The sequence below is a fragment of the Heteronotia binoei genome, chromosome 20, assembly GCF_032191835.1.
Source record: "Heteronotia binoei isolate CCM8104 ecotype False Entrance Well chromosome 20, APGP_CSIRO_Hbin_v1, whole genome shotgun sequence".
NCBI classification, from domain to species: Eukaryota; Metazoa; Chordata; class Lepidosauria; order Squamata; family Gekkonidae; genus Heteronotia; species Heteronotia binoei.
In genome coordinates, this window is record NC_083242.1 from 29,025,096 (window position 1) to 29,043,469 (window position 18,374).

Genomic DNA, 18,374 nt, shown 5'->3' on the forward strand with positions numbered 1-18,374 from the left:
AAAATGCCTTCTCCAAGACAGCCTACGAGGCAATGGGGGGGCTTCATGAGCCACATAACATGTGTGGAAGAGCCACATGTGGCTCCCGAAACACAGTTTGGCCACCCCTGCAATAGATAGATGTACAGCTTCTGGAGAAGCAACTTAGCGCAGTTCAGCACCATGCTAGAGTGATGGGAAAGACCTCTGCCTGAGACTCTAGAGCAGGGGTGTCGAACTCATTTGTTATGAGGGCTGGATATGACGCAAATGAGACTTTGTTGGGCTGGACCATGCCAGGCAGGGCCGTGTGAGTACCTATTTGAGATTATGTAGCAGAGATATAAACTTTATAAAGGACACAGACAAACACAATTAAACATCTATCTATCTATCTCTCTCTCTCTATCTATATATGTTAATGTAAAACATGCTTTAAAAGTTAGCACGTTGGTCTTAAAGGTGCTTTCTTTGTATTTCTCCCATGGGACCCAGGGAACTGGGCAAAGGAAATTGTGGCTCTTTCCTTCCTTCCCCAGGAGACTGGGGGGTGGGGGAGCTTCTGCCCATAGAAGGAAGAGAGGCCTGGCTCAGTAGCTGTACTGTGCGATTGAGAGAGCCTGGAAAAACAACCTCTGCCTCCCCGCCCACCTTCCTCCCCAAGGAAGGAGTCTTGGCCAATGGAAAAATAGAGGTTTTGAGCAAGCCTTGCAAAGCAAATTGTTATGCTGAAGGAAGCAAGATATAGGGAGGAGGACGCAGATGACAGCCAGTCACTCGGGGGCCTGATTCGGCCCCAGGACTGCATGTTTGACACCCCTGCTCTAGAGCTGCTGCCAATTTGAGTAGATAATACTGACAGTCTGATTCACTATAAGGGAGTTTCATGGGTTTATGGGAAGGGGCTGTGGCTCAGTGGAAGAGCCTGTGCTTTGCACGCAGAATAGGGTTGCCAAGTCCAATTCAAGAAATATCTGGGGACTTTGGGGGTGGAGCCAGGAGACATTAGGGGTGGAGCCAAGATCAAGACTGTGACAAGCATAATGGAACTCCAAAGGGAGTTCTGGCCATCACATTTAAAGGGACGGCACACCTTTTCAATTCCTTCCTTCCATAGGAAATAATGAAGGCTAGGGGAACTTTCTTTTGGGGCTCATAGAATTGGACCTCCTGGTCCAATCTTTTTGAAACTTGGGGGGTATTTTGGGGAGGGGCACTAGATGCTATAGTGAAAATTTGGTGCCTCTACCCCAAAAAACAGTCTCCCCACCCCCCCCCCCAGAGCCCCAGATACCCGTGGATCAATTCTCCATGATGTTCTATGGGAATAAATCTCCATAGGGAATAATAGAGTTCCCAGAAGACATTTCCCTCCCCTCTTCCACTGACCTGTGGAAGAGAGAGAGGACAACTCTGAAGAATCCCAATGGAGTCAGGGTGACTGGAAGGTTTTTCACATTCCAGTGAGCCATAAGGGCCAACGTCTCGTTATTGGGAGCCACCGGCTTGGATGCGTGGCGGACTCAGGGTGGATGGCATGCGCGGAAGGTTCCCAAGAAATGAGACGGGAGAGAAGACAGAGTTTGGATGGGGAGAGCCTAGGTTCAAATCCCGGCCTCCAGTTATGGCTGCCAACCTCCAGTTGGGACCCGGAGAACTCCCAGAATTACAACTGACCTCCAGGTCATAGAGTTCAGTTTCCCTGGAGAAAATGGATGCTTTGGAGGGTGGACTGTATGGCATTGTGCTCCACCGAGGTACCTCAATTCTCCAACCACGCCATACCCAGACTCCACCCCCCAAATTCCCAGAAATGACCCAATCCAGAGCTGGCAACTGACCCCCCCAGGGACACCCTCCTCTCTCTCAGCCCAGGAGCACAAGCCGAATGGCATTAGGAGCAGTGTTCCCTCTAAGCTGAGTTAGTGTGAGCTAGCTCACACATTTCTAGCCTCCAGCTCACACATTTTTGCCTCAGCTCAGGAAAAATGGCCCCAGCACACACTAATTTATGCAGCAGCTCACCACTTTAATGCCAGTTGCTCACAGCTTTAATGCCAGTCGCTCACAAAGTAGAATTTTTGCTCACAAGCCTCTGCAACTTAGAGGGAACATTCATTAGGAGCTCAAAGAAAGGCACCAGTTTAAGCCAAGCTGTGCCTAGAACCAGCATTTGCAAGGAGTTTGCTCAGGCACTTTTGCAATCCCCCAGAACTCTGATTCCAGCCGCACCCGGTAGCGGCAGTCTTCCCTAAACAACACAAGGACCCTTAACTGATTGTTTGCACAAAACCGCAGGGAGATTAAGGACTCAAGTTGCAGAATGCACTCTCCATAGGCCCGAAGCAATGGTCAGTGCTCACGGATCAACAGCTGGCCCGGAGCGCCAACACTTGGAGTTCTCCCCCAATTCCAACTGATCTCCAATCAGGATCAGTTGTCCTGGAGAAAACTGCCGCACCTTTGGTGATCTCACTGCAGTCATGCAATAAAATCGCTGTGCTCATGTGAGCTACTGAATGTACGGTTGCCAAGTCCAATTCAAGATATATCTGGGGACTTTGGGGGCGGAGCCAGGAGACATTAGGGGTGGAGCCAAGATCAAGGCTGTGACAAGCATAGTTGAACTCCAAAGGGAGTTCTGGCCATCACATTTAAAGGGACGGCACACCTTTTCAATGCCTTCCTTCCACAGGAAACAATGAAGGATAGGGGCACCTTCTTTTGGGGCTCATAGAATTGGACCCCCTGGTCCAATCTTTTTGAAACTTGGGGGGTATTTTGCGGAGAGGCACTAGATGCTATACTGAAAATTTGGTGCCTCTACCCCAAAAAACAGCCCCCCCCCAGAGCCCCAGATACCCGCAGATCAATTCTCCATGATTTTCTATGGGAATAAATCTCCATAGGGAACAACAGAGTTCCCAGCAGACATTTCGCTCCCCTCCCCCCGCTTTCTGACGGCCCTGAAGCGGGGGATCCCCTGCCCCCACCTGGGGATTGGCAACCCTAACTGAATGATACAGGACTGCTCTACTGCAATTAACTTCCAACTAAACTGAAAGCCAGAAAAAAGACCAATGGGAAGGGGTGGAGTTTCCCTCCAACTCACAATCAGGTTCCAGTTAATTCTTTACTATCCATTGTACTACAACACCAAAGGAAGAAGATGATATTGATTTATATCCCACTCTATACTCTGAATCTCAGAGCAGTCACAATCTCCTTTACCTTCCCCCCACCCCACAACAGACATCCTGTGACTCAGCAGGTGGGGCTGAAAGAGCTCTTACAGCAGCTGCCCTTTCAAGGACAGCTCTGCCAGAGCTATGGCTAACCCAAGGCCATTCCAGCAGCTGCAAGCAGAGGAGCGGGGAATCAAACCCAGTTCTCCCAGATAAGAATCTGCATGCACTTAACCACTACACCAAACTGGCCTAAACTCCCCTCCTCCCAACATGACCCCCCAACACCCAGGAATTTCGCAACCTTATCTACAGCAGGTAAGGACTCTGTTGCACCCAACTCCCTAAAACGGGAGATGCAGTCACTGACCTTTCTCTGGCAGCCTAACATCAAGGGGGGGGAGGAGCTGCCCAAGACAAAGAGTTCCTCTGCACCCCAATCCGGGATGTCTTGCGCCATCCTATCTAATCCTTTCCTACCCACCACGAACCAGAGGCGGCCAAACTGCAGCTCGGGAGCCACGTGGCCCTTTCGCAGATATTGTGTGGCTCTTGAAGCTCCCACCACCCAAGCTCAGAGAAGGCGTTTCTCTCTTTCCATCACTGCTCCATACCAAGCCAGCCGGCAGCTTGGAGAATGCATTTAAAGTTGCTTTCTTTCCACCTCTCCCTTCCATCTGTTTGCCTTCCCCCTTCCTTCCTTGCGGCTCTCATACATCTGATGTTTATTCTATGCGACTCTTCCCCCAAGCGACTCGAGCCAGCCCCCGCCCACTCCAAGCTAACTTCCCCGTTGCCCCAGCCGTCTAACCAAATGCCTCCTGCCCCTATCTGGCTCCCTTTGTCAGGAGAGCATCCTCTCCGCCTGCTGTGGGGGGTGGGTGCAGGCAGGGAGCGACACAGCAAATGAAGGTTGCCGCCCCACCCCTGGAAGCCCAGCGAGGGGCCCAAAAGGCCCTGCCTGCTGCAAGAGGTATCCCTTTTGCAACCTCTCTGGACCCAGGCTGGGGGGCTCCCACCCAAAGGAAAGGAAGGGAAATGTCCCCTGGGCAAGCACCAGTCGTTTCACAATGTTTTCACGGCAGACTTTTTATGGGATTGGTTTGCCATTGCCTTCCCCAGTCATCTACGCTTCCCCCTCAGCAAGCTGCTCATTTGCCCGACCTCGGAAGGACGGAAGGCTGAGTCAACCTTGAGTTGGCTACCTGAAAACCCAGCTTCCGCCAGGGATCGAACTCAGGTCGTGAGCAGAGCTTAGGACTGCAGTACTGCACCTTTAACACTCTGCCCGCCCAAAAGACCCGTGCAAATGGGGGGATTTGAAAACCCCTCGGAGGGGAGTCTCACTCACTCTCCATTATCCCTGGCGGGAGGCAGCCTGGGCCCTGGTTCTCCATTACAGCTACCAAGTCCGAATCAAGAAATATCTGGGGACTTTAGGGGCGGAGCCAGGAGCAAGGCTGTGAGGAGCATCACTGAATCCCATGGGAGTTCTGGCCATCAGATTTAAAGGGACTGAGCACCTTTTTAAATGCCTTCCTTCCATAGGAAAACATGAAGGATAGGGGCACCTTCTTTGGGGGCTCATAGAATCGGATCCCCTGGTCCAATCTTTTTGAAACCTGGAGGATGTTTTGAGGAAAGGCACTGGATGCAACGCTGAAAATTTGGCGCCTCTACCTCTAAAAACAGCTTCCCACCCCACCCCGAGCCCCAGATATTCGTGGGTCATAAGAACATAAGAGAAGCCATGTTGGTTCTGGCCAACGGCCCATCCAGGCCAACACTCTTGTGTCACACAGTGGCAAAAAATTTTATATATATACACACACACTGTGGCTAATAGCCACTGATGGACCCCTGCTCCATATTTTTATCTAACCCCCTCTTGAAGGTGGCCATGCTTGTGGCCGCCCCCACCTCCTGTGGCAGTGAATTCCACACGTTAATCACCCTTTGGGTGAAGAAGTACTTCCTTTTATCAATTCTCCATTATCCCCTATGGCAGGAGTGGCCAATGGTAGCTCTCCAGATGTTTTTTTTGCCTACCACTCACATCAGCCCCAGCCATTGGCCATGCTGGCTGGGGCTGATGGGAGTGGTAGGCAAAAAAACATCTGGAGAGCTACCATTGGCCACCCCTGCCCTATGGGAATCGGTCTCCATAGGGAATAATGGAGTGCCCAGCAGACATTTCCCTCCCTCCCCCCCCCCATGAAATGGAGGGAGGGCCCCCAAACCGGGGGATCCCCTGCCCCCACCTGGGGATTGGCAACCCTAGCAAGAGGCATCCCTCCCCCACTCCCGGGCCTCTTGCAGCCTCTCCGGACTCAGGCAGCGGCGGAGGGGGGCGGGGAGGGGGCTCCCGCCCGAAAGACCCGTGCAAATGGGAGGGGGGGATTTGCAACCCCCTCGGAGGAGCGACGACTCACTCTCGACGATCGGAGGCTGGATGCGAACTGAGCAGTTCCCCATGGCCACGTGGCGCTGCGCGGGAGGACGGAGCAGCGCGCAGGGACCCCCGGTCGCCCTCGGCCCAGGCTGCAGCTGGCTAGGGGGGGCGATGCCGGGCCCTAAATAGTGGAGACGGTGCCTCCCCCTCCCCCCCACCTGGGACCCCCTGATTGGGCCAACTTCCCGCGCTTGCGGACGGCCCGGCCCCTCCCTCCCTCCCTCCGGCCGGCCGTCGAAGCCCTGCCTCGCCACCCCTCCCCCGGGAGGCGGCGCCGCACACAAGACCCTCCCTGTGACCCAGGGAAAGGTTGGGACATTGGTCTGGCTCAGCGGTGGCCAAACTGTGGCTCTTTCACACATATGGTGTGGCTCTCAAAGCCCCCACCACCCTATTGGCCAGCTTGGAGAAGGCATTTCTCTCTTCAAATCACTTCTCCGAGCCAAGTTAGCCAGCGCCTTGGGAGAATGGGTTTAAAGGTAAAGTTGCTTTCTTTCCACCCCTCCCTCCCTTCTCTCTCCCCATCGTCAGGCTTCTACCTACGTCATCCTCTTAGAAGCTGAATGGTGGTGTTTGCTACTTAATTGCCAGGCCATATGGCTAGGGCAGGGGTGGCCACCGGTAGCTCTCCAGATGTTTTTTGCCTACAACTCTCATCAGCCCCAACCATTGGCCATGCTGGCTGGGGCTGATGGGAGTTGTAGGCAAAAAACATCTGGAGAGCTACCGTTGGCGGATGTTTAGATTCTTCCAAAGCAGTGATGTCTTGCCTGGGTAAGAAGGCCTACTCGAGTAGTTTCAAACAGAGCCAGCTTGGTGTAGTGGTTAAGTGTGTGGACTCTTATCTGGGAGAACCGGGTTTGATTCCCCACTCCTCCCCTTGCAGCTGCTGGAATGGCCTTGGGTCAGCCATAGCTCTCTTATCTAGGAGAACCGGGTTTGATTCCCCACTCCTCCGCTTGCAGCTGCTGGAATGGCCTTGGGTCAGCCATAGCTCTGGCAGAGGTTGTCCTTGAAAGGGCAGCTGCTGTGATAGCCCTGCGAGGCGGGTGGGGCTGAGAGGGCTCTCACAGCAGCTGCCCTTTCAAGGACAGAGTCTCAGAGCGGCTCACAATCTCCTTTACCTTCCTCCCCCACAACAGACACCCTGTGAGGCGGGTGGGGCTGAGAGGGCTCTCACAGCAGCTGCCCTTTTAAGGACAGTGTCTCAGAGCGGCTCACAATCTCCTTTACCTTCCTCCCCCACAACAGACACCCTGTGAGGTGGGTGGGGCTGAGAGGGCTCTCACAGCAGCTGCCCTTTCAAGGACAACCTCTGCCAGAGCTATGGCTGATCTGAGGCCATTCCAGCAGGTGCAAGTGGAGGAGTGGGGAATCAAACCCGGTTCTCCCAGATAAGAGTCCACACACTTAACCACTACACCAAACTGGCTCACTGCAAAGGAGCACCTGCTAGAATTCCACCCCTGGCGACCGTACTGCCACATCTCAAGCTGACCCCTGGCTAGCCAGCTCTTGGAAGCTATGTAGGGTCAGCCCTGGCTGGTGTTTGGATGGGAGACCAGCAAGGAAGTCCAGGGTCGTGAGGCAGCGGCAGGCAGCCACGAGCCGCCTCTGAGCCTCTCTTGCCTTGGAAATCCTACAGGGTCATCCGAAGTCATTTGACAGCAAAACAACAATAATATCCCTGTGCGGGATATCATAAATAGATCCCTAACGGAAGGGCACTTTCCAACGCCACTCAAAGAGGCTGTGGTCCGTCCCCTCCTAAAAAAACCATCTTTAGATCCGGCCCAATTGGCACATTATCGGCCGGTTTCTAATTTGCCCTTTTTGGGTAAACTTATTGAGAGGGCAGTGGCGATGCAATTACAGAATTTCCTGGAGGACGCTTCCATCCTTGACCCATTTCAGTCCGGCTTCCGCCCGGGACACGGGACGGAGACAGTGTTGGTCGCCCTAGTAGATGACCTTCAACGGCATCTGGATCGGGGTGGCTCGGCGGTGCTGATGCTGTTAGACCTGTCGGCGGCGTTCGACACGGTCGACCATCGACTACTGACGTGCCGCCTCGCCGACGCGGGGATTCAGGGGTTGGCCTTACAGTGGCTTTCCTCTTTCCTGGAAGGTCGGGGACAAAAGGTCGCTGTAGGGGGGGAGCTATCCCAGAGGCGCACACTTGATTGTGGTGTGCCCCAGGGGGCGGTTCTCTCCCCGATGTTATTCAATATCTACATGCGGCCTCTTGCCCAGATAGCCCGAAGGTATGGGCTGGGGTGTCACCAGTATGCTGATGACACCCAGCTCTATCTGCTGATGGACGGCTGGCCGGTCTGCGCCCCGGAAAATCTGGACCGGGCATTACAGTCCGTGGCTGAGTGGCTCAGACTGAGTGGGCTGAAGCTAAATCCTACGAAGACAGAGGTCCTTTGCTTGGGTCGCCGCGGCCCGGGGGGGGGGATCCCCCTGCCAGCTTTTGACGGTGCGCCGCTGATGGCGGCGGACAGAGTCAGGAGCTTGGGGGTGCTGTTGGAGCCTTCCTTAAAGATGGAGGCTCAGATAGCAGCCGCTGCCAAGTCCGCATTTTTTCATCTTAGGCGGGCAAGGCAGCTGGCCCCCTTCCTGGAGCGCGACGACCTAGCAACAGTGATCCATGCTACGGTCACCTCGAGGTTGGACTACTGCAATGCCCTCTACATGGGGCTGCCCCTGTCCCGGACTCGAAAGCTGCAGCTGGTGCAGAATGCCGCGGCCCGGCTGTTATTGGGTCTCCCAAAGTGGGGACACATTCAGCCGGGTCTTCGGACTCTGCACTGGCTTCCAGTGATGTATCGAGTCCGGTACAAGGTGCTGGTTATTACCTTTAAAGCCCTATATGGCCTGGGACCTGCCTACCTGAGGGACCGTCTCTCCCCATACGTTCCCCAGAGAGCACTGAGGTCAGGAACACAAAATCTCCTCTTTATCCCCGGGCCAAAAGAAGCCCGCCTGAAAGTCACTCGAGATAGGGCTTTCTCCGTTATGGCCCCCACTTGGTGGAATCAGCTGCCGGAAGAGGTGAGGGCCCTGCGGGACTTGGCTCAATTCCGCAGGGCCTGTAAGACGACCCTCTTCCGGCTAGCTTACACCTAGCCGGGATGGAACCTGACGTAACTGGCCTGCCATCTGTTTATATAAAATGATATGTTATTGGTTTTAAGCTGCATTGTTTTTATGAATTGAAATGTATTGGTTTTAATGTTTAAATGTGAAGTATTTAATTGTTTATATTTAAATTGTTAAATTATTATTGTTGGAAGCCGCCCTGAGCCACTCGTGGGAAGGGCGGGATACAAATCCCGAATAAATAAAAAAATAAAAAATAAATAAAGAATCGGACCAGGAGGGATAAATCACTCCTACCCTGAGGAGCCGACCACCAAACTTCTGCAGCGTGCCTTTTGCATGACACCACTCCCTCGCTCTTCAGAGGTACAAGAGAGCCCGTTGTGAAACGCAGGAGTTTCAATCGGCAAGGATTCCAAGAAAGATCGCTTGGAGGTGAAGGTCGCAATCCAGCAAAGAAGCAAACTTCCAAGAGCGAGGAGGGCTGTTACTAGGAGTCTGTTTTGGCGTGAGACGACAGGTGGCGTCTCGCAGCCAAAAAAGCAGCTGCCATCCACAGCTCAAGGTTGCCATCTCTGGGCTGGGAAATTCCTGGAGATTTGGGGAGACAGTACCTGATCTAGGTAGGGTTGCCAGTTCTGGGTTAAAAAATACCTGGAGATTTGAGGGTGGGGCCTGAAGAGGGCAGGGTTTGGGGAGAGGGGGTGTAGTGCCACAATCCAACAGGGTATAGTGCCAGAGTCCACCCTCCAATGCAGCCATTTTCTCCAGGGGCTCATCTGGAGGTCAACTGTAATAGCTAGTCATCACCAGGTCCCACCTGGAGGGTGGCAACCCTATCTCCAGGGGAAATGGTCTCTATAGCCCGAAGATCAGCTGTGATTCCAGGAGATCTCCAGCCCCTACCTCGATGTTGGCAACCCTACATTATGCAAGAATCCCTGCAACCTCTAGCCCTTCCCCCCTTTAAAATATGGGGGGGGGACCCTGATTGCCTCACAGGGCTATTGCCAAGATTACAATCTCTTACTACATTTTTAAATTTGCCGTTAACAGACTGGAGGGGTTGTTTTTGTTTAAAGCAGGACACAAATATTTTAAGTAGAAACTCTTCTATTACTGCAAAATGTAGTGTGTGCTTTTGTGAGAAGTCGCATTTCCTCTTCCCCCCACCCCCTTCTGCAAAGAAAAGCTTAAAATCCATGCAAATGAGAGAGAGGCACATACACGCAAACTGGATTTGAAGAGAAGTGCAAGATTTGACAAGCTCGTTGCATCTGAATTTCATTTTAATCAATGCTAACTACAACGTAAGAGAAGCCCTGTTGGATCAGGCCAACAGCCCATCCAGTCCAACACTCTGTGTCACATAAGAACATAAGAGAAGCCATGTTGGATCAGGCCAATGGCCCATCCAGTCCAACACTCTGTGTCACATAAGAACATAAGAGAAGCCATGTTGGATCAGGCCAGTGGCCCATCCAGTCCAACACTCTGTGTCACATAAGAACATAAGAGAAGCCATGTTGGATCAGGCCAACAGCCCATCCAGTCCAACACTCTGTGTCACATAAGAGAAGCCATTTTGGATCAGGCCAATGGCCCCTCCAGTCCAAACTCTGTCACAGAAGAACATAAGAGAAGCCATGTTGGATCAAGGCCCATGGCCCATCCAGTCCAACACTGTGTCACACAGTGGCCAAAACCCAGGTGCCATCAGGAGGTCCATCTTCAGGGCCAGAACTCCAGATGCCCTCCCACTGTTGCCCCCCAAGAACCAAGAAGACAGAGCATCACTGTCCCAGACATAAGAATGTAAGTGAAGCCATGTTTTATCAGGCCAAGGGCCCATCCAGTCCAACACTCTGTGTCACACAGTGGCCAAAACACAGGTGCCATCAGGAGGTTCACCAGTGGGGCCAAACCCACTCCTGCCCCCCACAAGCGCCAAGGATACAGAGCATCACTGCCTCAGACAGAGTGTTCCATCCCAACCCTATGGCTTACAGCCACTGATGGAGCTCTGTGTCCAATCCCCTCTTGAACCTTGTCTGTGCTTGCAGCCACCATCTCTTCCTGATGCAGTGAATTCCACAAGTTAATGACCCTTTGGCTGCTATCACACACACTAAGTAATGCACTTTCAATCCACTTTCCCACTGGATTTTACTGTGTGAACTGGCAAAATCCAGTTGGAAAGTGCATCAAAAGTGGATGGAAAGTGCACTGTTCAGCGTGTGTGATCACTGCCTTCGGGTTCTAAGCCTACTGCTCATTCATTTCATGGCGTGCTCGTAAGTTCTTGGATCATTACGTTTTTAAAAAACAGAAGTCATATATAGGTGTGTGTGTGCGCACGCACACACAAACCGTAAGAGCCCAGTGGCACAGAGTGGTAAAGCCGCAGTACTGCAGTCCAAACTCTGCTCACAACCTGATTTCAATCCCGGCAGAAGCTGGGTTCAGGTTGTCAAGTCGGCTTGATTCAATAACGAGACTTTGTTGATACAAAGTTGCTGGTTTATTGTTATCATGGCTATCGACTACAGTAGAAATTGAAAGACTGAGGCTCATACAGTGAGACCAGCATTTAAGGTACACTTCAAAGGAATTCTTGAGGGAGGGGTACTCTATGCAGGGCACATTCACACATTGATGTTACCATTTCATTCTCAGGGCTAGCTGGCCTTGAGTGCCAGGCCGCCTCCTTACTCCCCCGGCACTCCCGCCTGAGAAGGCTCTACAATCTTCTTCCCATATTTCCATTTCAAAGCAACACTACACAACAAAGGAAAGGAGGGGGGTGAGGAGAGATCACACTAGCAACATTGGAATACAGTATGGCTTTACCCAGGATACATTTCTCCTGAACCAAAGTTTGGACACATGCTTGACCAGAATTACAGCAGACTTGACACAGGTAGCCGGCTCAAGGTTGACTCAGCCTTCCATCCTTCCGGTGTCCGTAAAATGAGTCCCCAGCTTGCTGGGAATAAAGCGTAAATGACAGAGGAAGGCAACGGCAAGCTACCCCGTACAAAAGCCTGCCGTGAAAATGTTGTGATGCGACGTCACCCCAGAGTCAGAAACGACTGGTGCTTGCACAGGGGACGACCTTTACCTTTATATATATACACAGAGAGAAACTGGGTTGTTTTTTTTTTTAATCCAACCTGATCAGGAGAGAAAGCTGCTGCCGCTACACAGAAGGACAAACTGTTCCTCCAACTTCATTTCTGCCCCAGCAGGAAGACCCAAGCCCACACACAGGGCTAATCATTAACTTCGCAGGACTTATTTTTAACTCCACTCGAAAGGCAAAAGCAAAGAGAGAATTACAAAACCGAACAAGGGTCACTTGGAAAACAGCACATCAGGACAACGTATGCCGTTGCCAACAGGGGGTTGGGGGAGGCAATGTTGCCAGATTCAGCTTAGGAAATTCCTGGAGGATGGATTCTGGGGAGGGCACAGGCCACAGAAAGAAGAAAAAGAGGAAGGAGGAAGAGGAGGAGAAGAAATTGGATTTATATCCCGCCCTCCACTCCAAAGAGTCTCAGAGCGGCTCACAATCTCCTTTACCTTCCTCCCCCACAACAGACACCCTGTGAGGTAGATGAAGATATTGGATTTATATCCCGCCCTCCACTCCAAAGAGTCTCAGAGCGGCTCACAATCTCCTTTCACTTCCTCCCCCACAACAGACACCCTGTGAGGTAGATGAAGATATTGGATTTATATCCCGCCCTCCACTCCGAAGAGTCTCAGAGCGGCTCACAATCTCCTTTCCCTTCCTCCCCCACAACAGACACCCTGTGAGGTGGGTGAGGCTGGAGATGGCTCTCACAAGGACAACCTCTGTCAGAGCTATGACTAACCCAAGGCCATTTCAGCAGGTGCAAGTGGAGGAGTGGGGAATCAAACCCGGTTCTCCCAGATAAGAGTCCGCGCACTTAGCCACTACACCAAATTGGCTCTCCCAGTATCCGTTTGTGCCAAGAAAACTGTTCTCTGTAGTCGGAAGATGAGCGGTAATTCCAGGGGATCCCCAGGTCTCACCCGGAGGCTGCCTTCCGTAAAGGGTGGGGTTTGGGGAGGTGAAGAACCTCCGCATGGCACAGTGCCTAAAAGTCCACCCTCCAAAGTGGTCCTTCCCCCCACCCCGGGGGGACTCATCTCTCATGTCTGGAGATCAGTTGTAACTGGAAAATCTCCAGGCCCCACCTGGAGGCTGGCATCCCCACAAGAGGAAAGGTTTGGGGAAAGGAGAATCCTCAGCATGGCACAGTGCCACAGAGTCCACCCTCCAAAGCAGCGATTCCCTCCTGGGGAACTGAGCTCTGGAGAGCCAGTTTGGTGCAGTGGTTAAGTGTGTGGACTCTTATCTGAGAGATCCGGGTTTGATTCCCCACTCCTCCACTTGCACCTGCTGGAATGGCCTTGGGTCAGCCATAGCTCTAGCAGGAGTTGTCCTTGAAAGGGCAGCTTCTGTCAGAGCTCTCTCAGCCCCACCCACATCACAGGGTGTCTGTTGTGGGGGAGGAAGGGAAAGGAGACTGTGAGCCGCTCTGAGACTCTGAAATTCAGAGTGGAGGGTGGGATATAAATCCAATATCATCGCCTGGAGCTTGGCAACAGCTGCAGATTCACCCAGGACCTTTCGGGGCTGCTCTTCCCACAATCTCAGTCATTTGATGCTGGGTCTCGTCCCCAGGGTCAACCAATCAGTTTGTCTCTGACGATGCTGAATCAAGGACCTCAGCCCATCTTCCACGCATCAAACCCAAGGACTTCCCATCTACCATCCATCGAACACGGCAACTAGCCAACCACCCGAAGAGAATCAGAAGAAGGATCTTTCCCACCCAGTTTGCTCAAGAGGACAGCACGGCTTATCAGGGAGCCAAGGAGCAAGCATGCCAATCCTAGCTGCGGCATCCCTCATTGGCTGGAATGACGGAAGGTGGGACTCGGCCGACTCCAGGCAGAACGATTGGATGTAAAACTGCCCGGATGTTAGGGGAACAGCCCTAAGCAACTCTGCTCACAAATCAATCCTATTTTATACAGTGAGGCTTACTCCCAGGCAGCCCCGTAGCTAGGGGACATGAGGGGAGGGGGCCACTGAAATCATTCAGGAGGCTGGTGACTGCTCCTGCCTCCCGCCCCCTGCTGTTTGGACCCCACCAATCAGCTGATTTGTGGGCCCTTTAAATGGCACGGGAGGGGCAGCAACTGCCCCTCCCACCCAATTTAAATTGCACAGAAGAGAGGGGCAGCCTGGGAGGGGCCCCCCCAACTGTCAGAGGGCCAGGCCCCGGGGGCCCCTGGTTAGCTACGGACCTGCTCCCAGGCAAGGTTGCCAGCCTCCAGAAGGCACCTGGAGTTCTCCTGCCATCACGATGGATCGCCAGATGACCAAGATAGGGTTGCCAAGTCCAATTCAAGAAATATTTGGGGACCTTGGGGGTGGAGCCAGGAGCAAGGTTGTGACAAGCACGACTGAACTCCAAAGGGAGTTCCGGCCCTCACCTTTCAAGGGGCCACGTCCCTTTTCAATGCCTTCCCTCCATTTGGAAACAATGAAGGAGAGGGGCACCTTCTTTTGGGGCTCATAGAATTGGACCCCCGGTCCACTCCTTTTGAAACTTGGGAAGGAATTTTGGGGAGAGGCACTGGATGCGATGCTGAAAATTTGGTGCCTCTACCTCAAAAAAACAACTCCCCCAGAGCCCCAAAAACCCACAGATCAATTCTCCATTATACCCTATGGAAATCGGTCTCCATAGGGAATAATGGAGTGCCCAGCAGACATTTCCCTCCCCCGCTTTCTGAAGCAGGGGGGGAGGGGCTCCAAACCAGGACTGCCCCCACCTGGGGATTGGCAACCCAAGACCAGTTCCCCAAGATAAAATGGCTGCTTCAGAGGGTGGACGGTGTGGTATTCTACCTGGCTGAGGCCCCTCCCCTTCCCAAGCTCCACCCCCAGATATCCCCCCCAAGCTCTACTCTCAGGTATTTCCCAACCCAGAGCAGGATACTCTCGCCTGGAGATCTCCCAGAATCCCATCTGATCTCAAGCCCACAGAGACCAGTTGCTCTGGAGAAAATGGCTGCCTTGGTGGGCAGGCATTATACCCCGCTGAGGCCCCGCCCCTCGCCCCACCCTCTGCAGGCTCCACCCCTCCTCAAATGTCTAGCACTTTCTCAAGTCACAGTTGGTATCCCCACGTTCCTTCCCTCCACCCCAAAGCAGCCAGCTCCCCTTTACCCCCTTCAGAGCCTGACTCACACACCAGGGGTTGGACGATGTCACAATAAGGAGGAGAGCACGTTAAGACCCAAGGGAAAGGGAAAGAGAAAGTGAAGCCTTGGAAAATGCACGGAGGCCATGTGAGGGCCCTTCCCTCCTGTGAAATATTCCAAGACTACCACCTGCTTTGAAAGACCCCTTCCTTTTTTCCCACTCAGGCAACTCCACAAGCACGATATCTTATTTAGAGTGTGGGATCCGTAAATAAGTGCCGATCCCTAGAGCACGGATGCATATAAGGCCACTCCAGCCTTAGCTGGGGCCTGGAGACCTCCCAGAAATCAAGGCTTTTTTTTGTAGCAGGAACTCCTTTGCATATGAGGTCACACACCCGACGTAGCCAATCCTCCAACAGCTTACAGGGCTCTTCCTATAGGGCCTACAGTACGCTCCAGGAGGATTGGCTACGTCAGGGGCGTGTGGCCTCATATGCAAAGGAGTTCCTGCTACAAAAACAGCTCTGCCCAGAATTATAACTGTTCTCCCAACTAGGCACAACAGCAACTGATAGCAGAATTGTGTCCCTGATTTTGTGCCACCTGGAGGGCTGGTAACCCCACTATGACATCGTGGCCCCTCATTGGTCCCCCCCCCTTCCTGACTGAGTCCACCACCTCCCCTCTGCTGGTTCTATGCTTTAAAGACAGCACAACCAAAGTCATAGTGACCAAATAGCTAAGAATGTAATGAAACAAAATCATACAAATACGTTCAACAGAAGACTAAATAGCAATAACAATTCCCCCAAAGTTTCACGGTTCCGTCAGTGCAGTCCCAATGAACAGGTGGTCGACTTGATTCTTCCTGCTTCAGATCCTCTTCTAGCATCGGGTGCTCCAACCACATCTCTCAACCAAAGGCAAAAGCTCAGAAAAAAAATATCAAAGTGTTTCCGACGCATCAATAGGTTGCAAAAAGCTGCCAAACTCACAAAATTCTTTTTCGGTGCATCCAAAGACTGCACACGGAATTCCCAATGGGCAAATGGGACAGAAAGTCTCTGGTAAGATTTCAAAATGTCACTAAACTCCAAAAGGCTCAAGGGTTCTATGCGTTAGGCAAGCATACATGACATCTCAAGTATATCAAGAAGGCCTTTTGGCTGTACAACCACACACACACACACCTCACACATTTAGGAGATTCTGCTCTGCATTGCTTTGTTTAGGAAGGCACACAGATGCTGTTGAACTACAGCAGGTTCTTTTATGTGGTGGCTCCAGGACCCTGCAAAGCCTATTCCCCAGAACACCTGTATGCATCACTTCAGTTCAATTTTATTGCACAGGGCCAAGGGCCATTACAAGCAATAGAAAATAATATACAGTAAAATACAGTATAGTAACACTACATTAAGACACTGCGAAAGTTACAATTTAAAACTTGTTTTGTAAGAAAAGGCAAAACTCCCATAAATGTCTGTTAATTATTAGGTAACCGTACTACGCTGACACTAACTGAGCTGGAATTTTCTTTGCTGCCGAGGCAAAAAGGGCAACTTTTTATGATGAAAACTTTGGCAAAAATATAACCTTTCCCGTCACTGAGCCAAGGCCTAAACTGTATACATCTTTACTTGGTCTCCTTTTCATAGGTAGGAAAACAACTTTATCCTGACAGGTTCATTTGGCACAGACCCATTTTATTTGAAGTCTCGAAGAGGTTGTAAGCCACCTTGTCTGCAGGTTTCTATTGAACAGATATGGATGGCGTCAGGTCCACAGATTTAATTGCTGCTGTCTGTCTGGTTGGTTTTTTTTAAATTGATGCCATAAGGTCCGGTCAGCCACAGTTTTAGGATTTCTCCCATTACAGCTGTCTTGAGACCTGTTTCACCATGCCCTTTGGGTTTTCAATCAGACTGGCTACTTGCAGGATTTTTTTTTTTGAGCGGGAACGCACAGGAATGCAGTTCCGGCTGGATTGGCGTCAGGAGGGTGTGGCCTAATATGCAAATAAGTTCCTGCTGGGTTTTTTCCCTACAAAACAAGTCCTAGCTACTTGTATTGGGATTTTATCATCTAGGTGCAGATGTTTATATTTAAATTGTGGTAAGTCACTTTGGAAGGGAAGGGAGCCCAGTAAAGACAGAACGGGGGGGGGGGGGCGGAGTTAGCAGGGAGTTAGAAGGGAGAGCACCAAGGAAGACTCTGTGGAGGAAGACCACAGCCAACCACCTCTCCTTCTCAGTTGCCTAGCTGAAAACCCCCTGCTGGGATAGCTGTTAAATCAGCTGTAGCTTGGGTCTTCTTTCTGCCCAAGGACGCTGGTATAAGCATAGGCTCAATCGTAAGCAACCTACTGGCTCCAGAAGACCCAAGTACACCCCTGCCTAGTCCCCACACCATGGAATTAGAGGCCAAAATCACTCCAAGTCCTTCAGTCTGGGTGCCAGGTAAAGAGGGAGGTCCTCACGCACTACTTCTGCCTCTTCGCTCCCAGCCAAAAGCTTCTCCAAGGGAGGTGGGTAATTGGAGGGCTGTCACAAGAGCTGGATGGCCCAGGCTGGCTCGATCTCATCAGGTCCTGGGAGCTAAACAGGGCCAACCGTGACTAGTATTTGGGTGGGAGACCCCCAAGGAAGCCCAGGGTCGCTACGCAGAGGCAGGCAACGGCAAACCACCTCCGAATATCTCTTGCCTTGAAAACCCTGAGAGGGTTGTCAGAGGTTGGCTGTGACTGGATAGCAATTCCCACCTCCACCCTGTGCATACGACTCTTTTTGGTAGAATTCGACCCAATATATTGCCCTACTCAAGGGTGGCCAAACTGCGGCTTGGGAGCCACATGTGGCTCTTTCACACACATTGTGTATTTCCTGAACCCCCCACCATTCCGTCAGCTGGCTTAGAGAAGGCATCCATCTCTTTAAATCACTCCTCCAAGACAAGCCAGTCAGCGGCTTGAAGAATGCATTTCAAGTTGTTTTCTTTCCACCTCCACCTCCCTCCCGCCCCCTTCCTTCCATGTTGAGGCTCTCAAACATCTGATGTTCATGTCTTGCGGCTCTCAAACATCTGATGTCTGTTCTGTGTGGCAAGCCTTGAGCCTTTAAGGTTTCCGAGGCAAACCTTAAGCAAGTTCAACCCTACTGTATAAAATACCGCATGTCAGTTATCACAGGCTCCTTTCAGAGGTCTGCCCCAATGAGAGCGGTCTCTTCCCTGCATCCTTTTTGCGTGTGCGTCTGTATGTACCTTTCAGAACTTTACACCACCCCCCCCCCAGATACACACCACCTTGATCTGAACGGCTCAGGCTAGCCCAATCTGGTCCCATCTTGGAAACTAAATAGGGTCGGGCCCTGGTTAGTGTACTTAGATGGGAGACCACCAAGGAA

General features: G+C 52.0%; 1 protein-coding gene across 4 annotated transcripts in view; it reads right to left on the minus strand.

Moving 5' to 3' along the window:
• Positions 1–18,374, minus strand: part of BRI3 (brain protein I3) — a 40,502-nt gene that overhangs the window by 19,865 nt on the left and 2,263 nt on the right. The window contains exon 1 of one of the 4 annotated variants that reach the window (XR_009556500.1): positions 6,160–6,194. The exons of 2 other annotated variants lie outside the window; for them this stretch is intronic. Coding sequence is in view for 1 of the 2 variants with exons in the window: in XM_060260590.1 (XP_060116573.1) it covers positions 4,516–4,561 (46 nt within the window). In the remaining variant the exon portion in view is untranslated. Of the gene's footprint in view, positions 1–4,515; positions 4,588–6,159; positions 6,195–18,374 lie in introns of those variants that run through there. One more of the 4 variants, XM_060260590.1, reaches the window with a different exon arrangement.